The 9,485-nt window shown below is 37.6% G+C and overlaps 1 protein-coding gene across 2 annotated transcripts in view; it reads right to left on the reverse strand.

Moving 5' to 3' along the window:
- Nucleotides 1-5,266: 5,266 nt before the first annotated feature.
- SLC5A8 (solute carrier family 5 member 8) overlaps nt 5,267-9,485 on the reverse strand; it is a 53,557-nt gene continuing 49,338 nt past the window's right edge. Inside the window, exons 14-15 of one of the 2 annotated variants that reach the window (XM_017516573.1) lie at nt 7,579-7,658; nt 5,267-6,895 (exon numbers count right to left, since the gene is read on the reverse strand). In XM_017516573.1, coding sequence (XP_017372062.1) covers nt 6,770-6,895; nt 7,579-7,658 — 206 coding nt within the window. In that variant the 3' untranslated portion in view covers nt 5,267-6,769. Of the gene's footprint in view, nt 6,896-7,578; nt 7,659-9,485 lie in introns of those variants that run through there. The other variant, XR_005197995.1, reaches the window with a different exon arrangement.

The following is a 9,485-nucleotide window of genomic DNA, read 5'->3' on the forward strand; positions in this document are numbered from 1 at the left end:
ATATTTATTGAGCCAGCCAGTTCTGTTCTAGATGCTAAGAATACAGCAATGAACACAGATGTCTAACTTGAAGGGAAAAGATTAGGAAGAGCATTAAGGTTGAAATGAAACATTAGCTACAGTATTGATTGACTATTTGATATAAAAAAAATCGTGTCCCTTCCTCTCATCACCACTCCCCATCCATCTTTTTTAAACTGCCTTCGCTTGTAATATTTATGTTCTATTCTGAAATTGTAGACCTTTGATTACCTAAGCAGGTCTCGGCCTGACTCAGCTTTACTGCCATGTGGGTTTCCTTCCCTACCTCCATACTGCCATTAGGAGCTTGAAAGTCATTATACTGTTTTTCCACTACCCTGTGTTGTAGAAAATTGTAAGTCCGTTTAAAGAACTATTCCCCTGGACACCTCAGGCAGCAATTTCTTCTTCTATGCTCACAAAATATGGTACAGTCTTTCTAACTTCCCATGGCCCTGTGCCTGCTTAGACACGCCACTCAGTTGTGTCTTTCCTGGGGTCTTGTGACTGAAAGCTCTACTCAAAAGATGGGGAACAGATTTTTGTCAGCTTTTAAATCCCACAAACCTATGGTGGTTTGCTGCCACCATCCCAGGACTCAGTACATGGTATTAGGACACAGGGGGATATAGGCCTCAGAGACTTGCTAATACATTGGTGCTCACCTGGTTCCTCCAACTTTCCCAGCACAGGAAATCCATTTCCACTTTAGGGTTGGGGAACACAGCTCCTGCCATCCAAGTTATTTTATTATTGTCAAACTAAGAGGCTAGACTTTCGACCATTGGTTAATGCGCTGAGTATCCCACCGCTGTACTTTCCTCTGAACCCTCTCACATGCCCCTCTTTTCTGCTTGATCACTTCCCTTGTAGACCCCCTACCTACCTAATGGGGCCAGACCCTTGCCTCTCCAGAGGCATGAAAAACAAGGCATTCCTTGAGTCTCTCCCACCATTTATTTTCAGTCTTGCTTTTCTGGGATATCCTGGCTTCCACTCAGCATTATGTAATGATGTCATGCTTGGTTTCAGCCAAAAGGCAGAGCTATTTATCTCCTCTTAACTTTCCACCTCTCTCATCTGTTTCCTTTTTTTCTCTGTCCACTTCCACAACTGGCCCTGTTATAAATTGCACTGTGTTTTATCTGTCTTATTTACTGAAATGTCATGTTACCAGTGACTTAAATGGGTGAACAGGAGGCTTTATATTTCTCTACTTCAAAAGTCCCATTATATTTTACTTCTGTTTAGATCTCAAGTGACTTTTCTCTGTAACTCAGAGAGCTTCAATTAAAACAACAACAAAACAACAACAAAAAACCCTCTTCAACACAAAGAATGGGAAAAAATGTTTACAAATTATGTATCTAAGGGGATTATATCTTAAATATCTTAATTGCAAGTCTCCAACATAAGACTTCTGAGAACTCGTATAACTCAATTTTAAAAAAATAAGCCAATTTTAAAAATGGGCAAAGGATTTGATTAGACATATCTCCAAAGAAGATATACAAATGGTGAATAAGCATGAAAAGATGGTCAATATCATTAGCCATCAGGGAAATGCAAATCAAAGTCACAGTGAGATACCACTTCACATGCATTAGAATGGCTGTAATAAAAAATACAGATAGTAAGTCCAGGATGTGGAGAAACTGTAACCTCATACACTACAGGTAGGAATGTAAAAATGGTGCAGCTGCTTTGGAAAATAGTCTGGCAGTTCCCAAAATGGTTAAGCATAGAACTACCACATGACCCAGCCATTCCACTGCTAAATATATCTCCCAAAGAACTGAAAGCATATGCTCACCCAGAAACTTGTACACAAATGTTCAGAGCAACATGTTTCTTAATAGCCAATAAGTGGAAACAACACAAACGTTCTTCAACTGATTAATGAATAAATAAAATATGGGACATCCATACAATGGAATACAATCATGTGTCATTTAACAATGGGAATACATTCTAAGAATTTAATCATGGGTAATTTTATCATTGTGTGAACATCATAGAGTGTTCTTACACAAACCTAGATGGCATAGCCTACTGCACACTTAGGCTACATGATATACAGCCTGTTGCTCCTAGGATACAAATATGTATAGCATATTACGGTACTGAATACTGTAGGCAAGTATAATACAATGATAAATATGTATGTACCTAAACATAGAAAAGGTAATGAGTTGCTTTATGATTTTATGACATTACAATGGCTATGATGTCACTAGGCAATAGGAGTTTTTCAACTGCATTATAATCTTAGAGGACCACTGTCAAGTATGAGGTCTGTCATTGAGCAAAAGGTCATTATGTGGTGCATGATTGTATTATTAGGCCATAAAAATGAATGTACTGATACATGATACATGCATGAACCTTGAAAGCATTATGCTACATGAAAGTAGCCAGTCACAAAAGGCCACACAGTATGTAATTTTATGTATATGAAATGTCCAGAATGGACAAATCTATAGAGACAGAAAGTAGACTGGGTGTTGCCTACAGCTAAAGGAGATGGGTGAGACAAAATGGAGAGTGAATAAAAATGGATATGGGGTTTCTTTTTGGGGTAGGGAAAATTTTTAAGAATGTGGTGATAATTGTACAACTCTGTAAATATAGAAACTGAGTTGCACATAAATGAGTGAATCGTGTGGTATGTTAATTATGTCTCAGTAAAACTATTATGCAAAAACAAAAATCTCTCACTGTCCTTCAGCTTTCATGTGTTCTGTTTATATTATTGTATTTTGCATGTTGCTTTGAAATTGCCATTTGTGATGGATAATGGCACACACCTCCACAACCCAGGATTGAACAAGTTAAAAGAATCATAGGACTGGCACGGTGGCTCACGCCTGTAATCCCAGCACTTTGGGAGGCCGAGGCGGGTGGATCATGAGGTCAAGAGATCGAGACCATCCTGGTCAACATGGTGAAACCCCGTCTCTACTAAAAATAGAAAAAATTAGCTGGGCATGGTGGCGCGTGCCTGTAATCCCAGCTACTCAGGAGGCTGAGGCAGGAGAATTGCCTGAACCCAGGAAGCGGAGGTTGCAGTGAGCTGAGATCACGCCATTGCACTCCAGCCTAGGTAACAAGAGCGAAAATCTGTCTCAAAAAAAAAAAAAAAAGAATCATAACAGAACTTCCAGCAATTTGTGATCTACACTGATACAGCTAGACTTTCCTGAATGCTACAAAACCATTGAAATTCTGAATAAAATGTCACAAAATAAACATTTTAATGCATAATCAAATGTATAAGAATAAAAGAGAAGCTGCAGTCCCAGAATCGAAAAGGAAATCAAAGTATAGCAATGAAACCAGGAGATGTTGAGAAATAAGTGCAAATGTAGAACCGCTGAGTTCTTATGTCCTCGTGGGAGGAAAAATGAGGTTTCTGCCTACAGAATGTAAAGAAGCTAGAACTTGATTCCAGGTATCACCAAAAGCCTGACATCTTAAAAAACTGTTATCAGTTAAAAGGGGATTTTAAAAAATATACCAAAAGGCCCAATGAAGTATTGATAAAGTTTGCTTCTAGCCAACTCTTTGGATGGAAAACAAAGTTACTTAAGGCATCAAAACTTAAGCCCTGTGGTTAAGCACTGAGATAATATGCTGTATTAGTCCGTTCTCGCATTGCTATTAAACATAAGAAACTACCTGAGACTGGGTAATTTATAAAGCAAAGAGGTTTACTTGGCTCATGATTCTGCAGGCTGTACAGGAAGGCTCAGGGAGGCCTTAGGAAACTTACAATCATGGCAGAAGGGAAAGAGGAAAGAAGCATGTTTTACATGGCTGAAGCAGGAGGCAAAAGCAAAATGGGGAGGTGCTCCACACTTTTAAACAACAGATATCATGACAACTCACTTATTATCACAAGAACAGCAAGGGGGAAGCTTGCCCCATGATCCAATCAACTTCCAGCAGGCTCATACTCCAACATGAGGGATTACAATTCCACATGATATTTGAGTGGGGACAAAAATACAAACCATATCATATGCAAAGAAACAATCATGTAGTTTTTGAAACCAACTCTGGGATTAAAGGGTAAGTATGTAAACAACTATGTTTTGTTAAAGATTTATAGGAGCTTTGTGACCTTACCCAGGAAAAAGAAGCTCTCAACCTCCTTAGGCCCTCGTTGGTGCTCAGATGTCTGCAGTTATCAGTCACCTCTTGAACCCACCCATCTCTCCTTCCCCCTGCTCTTAACATAAAAATAATCTGCAATTGCTACTAATTTAAGATGGTACTTTAGGACAACAGTCTACCATCTTCTTGGTTTGCTGGGTCTTCAAATAAACCTGCTTTTCCTCCCACCAACTCTTTTCTCTCTTTAGTTTGGTTTTCAAGTGGTGGGCAGCCATAGCTGGGTTCAGTTACAACACTTTACTGTAACTACTTGTATTTTGCCCACTTTCTATTAGATAATAAACTCAGTGATAGTAGAGATGAGTCTCTTACTTATTATAATATTACTAATATTATTGGTAATGGATGATTGGAAGACATGGCTAACTACAAGGCAACAAAGTTTCCCTAACACTAAATCTCAGAATTACACACATCTAGTCACAGGCTGGTGTTAAGACTCCAAGCATCCCTATGGAAGTAGGCCCTTTTTATCACTAACCCTTATCGCATGACCAAAAGCATATATTCCAATTTGTATTGAGTGCCTTTCATGTTTTACAACTGCTGGAGAAATTACTATCCTCTCATTTCAGCCTCCCTAGTAACTGGGACTACAAATGTGCCAACATGCCTAGCTAAGTTTTTTTTTTTTTTTAAATTAATTTTTATTTTTTTTTTTTTTTTATAGAGATGAGATCTCACTATGTTCCTAGGCTGGACTTAAGCTCCTGGCCTCAAGCTATCTTCCTGCCTCAGCCTCTCAAATGTAGGGATTACAAGTGTGAGCCACCATGCCCAGCCTTTTTAGAAAGAACAATTTTTTTTTTTTCTGAGATGGAGTTTCACTCTTGTTGCCCAGGCTGGAGTACAATGGAGTGATCTCGGCTCACTGTAATGTCTGCCTTCCGGGTTTGAGCGATTCTCCTGCCTCAGCCTCCTGAGTAGCTGGGATTATGGCACATGCCCCCACGCCCAGCTAATTTTTGTATTTAGTAGAGATGAGGTTTCACCAATTTGGCCCACCTGGACCTCCCAAAGTGCTGGGATTACAGGTGTGAACCACTGCAACCAGGCTTTTTTTTTTCTTTTTTTTTTTTTTTTTTTTTTTTTATAGTTTCTTAACATTGTCAGTTAGCAACCTCTAAATGTACAGGGACTGATTACCTAAATAACATGTATCAGAAAATAAGCACAAAATTATTTAATCATAAAATCATTTCTATGTATCTATTTCTCTTATGTTTCTAAAAAAATTGAAAAGTTTAAAAGTACTTTTAAACAGTATCTAATGTGGGAACTGTACAAAAAATAAGTTATTGATGAAATCCTATAATCAAACTCTTAGCTAGGAACACAGCAAAATAAACAGCTAAGCAGCTTTGAGACTGCCACTTAAAAATCTTAAAACATGGAACAAGGCATTTTTTAATTGGGTCCAGACATTTAAAAAAAAAAGTAGTGTTTGCCTATGAAATTTAGCTCTTTAACTAGCTATATATACTAAAATTTAAAAATTTCTAAGCATGTGTATCTTTAAGTTTAATTGATTGCACATTAGTTGACATTCAAAAGCTCAACCTAATAGCATTGAGTGCAGTCATCTAACTCCATGGAGCTTAACCATTTTTAAGAATATACTATTCTGGGATCATCAAGTTTGTAAGTACCTACATCAAGTATATGTTAGTACCAAGTCATGGGAGTTCATAATTTATAGGCTGGGACTTGGTAAGCCAGGATTTGGAGTGGCATGATTCACATGTAGTGTCTTGAGACATATCCAAGCCCAGGGAAATAAACAGAAAATTATGAAGACAGGCTCAGGTAGAGTGCACAACAAAACCCAACTTGATAAGTCAGAAACTGGGCATGCAGAGAAAAATTATAGTCCAAGAAAGGCAGTATCAGCAGGCAAAGTCCAGAAACTCTAGAAACAAGCCAAAAGACACAAGAATTAATGAACAGCACCAAGAAGACTTTGATCACTAGGCCCATGGTCTTTCCCAGACAGAGAGCTTATTGATTACCATCTTCCTGATACATAAGTAGTTCCCAGGTTATTATACTAGCCCATATATGCCCTGGGCTGATAAGGATTTAAAAAGCAAAGATCTAGACAACACAGGCCTGTTATCTCATTGCTCCTTAAGAATGGCATATGTGATAGAAGGGAAAAAAGCCCTTTACAAGATTAATTATGATTTTGGCAAACTTCCAAACTTATATGCTAACACCAAGGCAAGGAAAATATTTTCAATAGTGCCCAAATTTAAGAATATACCTTTGACAATCAAATACATGTGCATATGTGTGTATTAGCCTTTCAGTGTCTATGTAGTTATAATTTTCAGAATTACAGCTTCATTGAAATGAAGGAAAGAGAGGGAAATGCCAATGCCAAAATTCTAAACTCCAGAGTAACATCGATTAATGGTGTAGTAAATGAAGATAGTCCAGACTTTTTTAACAAAAATATATACCCCAAACACTCATGATACAACACACACACAAAAAGAAAACCTGGTTCAATTATCCCAGAAAACATATAAAACTGAAACATCATTTAAGGGCATCTAGTATCATAGCTGCTTCACAAACGAGTCCCATTGCTCTTGCCACTCTGATCTGGGAAGTTCAATTCAATGTGGTTGAAAGCAGGATTATCAGTTCCACCATCTTCCACTGGATGGGATTTATAGCTTAAAACATGCATCTTCTAAAAGAAAATGTTAACATGGTGATTAGGAAAAAAAAAAAAAGAAGAAGCTCTTCATATAATTCTAAATAATTGTTTCTACTAGTTTTATTTCTCTACATCAGCTTTCTAATCTACTGAGGGAGAGAAATGTACAACAGGTATACTTCCTCAGAGGATAGAGAGTTATTCAACAGATACAGGTTATCAGAAGATAGACACACAACAGCTCATCAGACAATAGACAGAGATACAACAGATATAGGTTATCAGAGGCTAGATAGATATATAGATAAAATAGATATAGGTTAGCAGAGGATTGACAGATACAGAGAGATACAATAGATATAGGTTATCAGAGGATACACAGATATAGAGAGATATACAACAGGTAAAGCTCATCAGAGGATAGAGAGATATACAACAGATACAGATCATCAAAGGAAAGAGGGATATACAACAGATATAGCTCATCAGAGGATGGATAGACAATAGGTATAGTGTATCAGAGCATATGGAGCTATAAAACCATGTCACTCATCATAGGATAGAGAGCTATCCAGCATATATAGATCATCAGATGATATAGGGTCTATACCTTCCTTTTCTATCAGTCTTAAAGAAAGAGGCTGAGGACTAACTAGTGTTCTATCCAGGTAATAAAGCCCATTTTTCTAACTCAAGGTAAATGAAAACCAACTCACTTTCTTAAAAATGTCAAAATTGGATAAAAAGTCCTCTTTGGTTAGTATATATCTGGGGTCTAAGTTCTGTTTTCTTCCTCCTGGAAAAAAAAATGTACATTATTTACATTGTTAAAAAGGACACCAGTAACTACACAGAGACATTCCATTATACAAGCATTTAACTTGTGCACATTCAACTCCATACATTCATAAAACACAAAGAGAAAGGGAAACTTAAAAGTGCTGATGACTTAGCCCACCATTCCCCTTCCCTTAGCCCTGGGTCTTTAAAGCCTCTCACTATAATACATAGGAGTCTTGTTATATATATATATATATATATATTTATATATATAAAATATATATATATTTAAATGTGTGTGTGAAATAGAGCTTAAACGCAAGCCAACAGCTTCATCTGGTACTCAGCTAGAGAAACAGTCATCTGGCCCAATGCTGGTAGGAAAACTGGCTTAAACGCACCCTCCATGCCATCAGTAAAATATCAAACCATCTGCCTCTGCTTCAGACAGTGGAGCAGCTTTTCCCTACTTTGGTGGCTACAAATATACATGTCTATGAAGAAATGCAGGAAATTCTGAACTACTGAATAAATTATTTAAATGAAAATCAGTATGCTGACTGATGTTTGATCCAAATCCTCTTCCCTAAAGTTTTCTTTACAAAAAAAAAAAAAAATCGTCTTTTGCTTTGGTATTTTTTGTGGATCAAAGAGGATGCTTTTAAAAATTGGATACCTCAAAGAGTGGTCCTCCAACTCCCCTTACCCAAGTCATTCAAAAAATGTACTTAAAATACAGATTCCCAGACTCTAGCCTGCACTAACCAAATTAGGACCTCTGTGGGTAGGACCGCTGAAGCCTAATTTTTATAAAATTTCCAAGGGTATACTTATGTCCTCTAAAGTTTAAGAACCACTACTTTAGTACAAATACTAGACTTTTAACTATGGGAACCTCTGCTGTTCTGGAGATAGAATCAATTTTAAATGAATTCATTCGATGTTATTGAGTACCTACTGTGTGCCAGAGATGTTACTAGGTGCTAGAGAAACGAGAAACAAAGCCATCTCTGTGCCCACAGTTTGTGATCTACTTAGGAAAGTATTTGCCCCCATTTTACTGATGAAAACGTAGCCTTCTGCATAGTAAAAATAAGGTGGGGCTGAAACATCACCCAAGTCTGTAAGGCCTGAACTCTTATATAAATTTTAGTACACTACGATAGGCTTTAAAATCTATTTCCCAAGGAACATCAAAATTGTGTGCTTCTAGGTAGTTTTCAAGGTACTCACTGCTTCTGTGAAGTAGGAATAAGTAGTTAAGGAAGTTGAAGTGTTTTCTATTACTGGATTCCAGTCACCGAGGTAGAGCATTACTTATTGAAACAAAAGATATCACTGTGTATGGTTTTTCAGAATCAAAGCATTTAAAAGAAAAAAGGGAGTATTCGAAGGAGGTGCTCTGATACTCCACTTTCTTTTAAAAAATGAGCTAAATAAGGATCGAAGGAAAAATGGAACAGGAAGGCTGATTAGGTGTATTCCAGATCTGAACAACTGGATAACTACTGGGAAAAGATCAAAATCTGTCTTAAGGCCGGGCATGGTGGCTCATCCCTGTAATCTCAGCAATTTGGGAGACTGAGGCAGATCGCCTGAGATCAGGAGTTCGAAATCAGCTTGGACAACATGGTGAAACCCCATCTCTACTAAAAATGCAAAAATAAGCCAGACATGGTGGTATGTGCCTGTACTCCTAGTTACTAGGGAAGCTGAGGCAGGAGAATTGCTTGAACACAGGAGGAAGAGGTTGCAGTGAGGCAAGATTGTGCCACTGCACTCCAGCGTGAGCAAAAGAGTGAGACTCCATCTCAAAAAAAAAAAAAAAAAAAAAAAAAAAAAA

The sequence above is a fragment of the Cebus imitator genome, unplaced genomic scaffold (genome assembly GCF_001604975.1).
Source record: "Cebus imitator isolate Cc_AM_T3 unplaced genomic scaffold, Cebus_imitator-1.0 Scaffold18, whole genome shotgun sequence".
NCBI classification, from domain to species: domain Eukaryota; kingdom Metazoa; phylum Chordata; class Mammalia; order Primates; family Cebidae; genus Cebus; species Cebus imitator.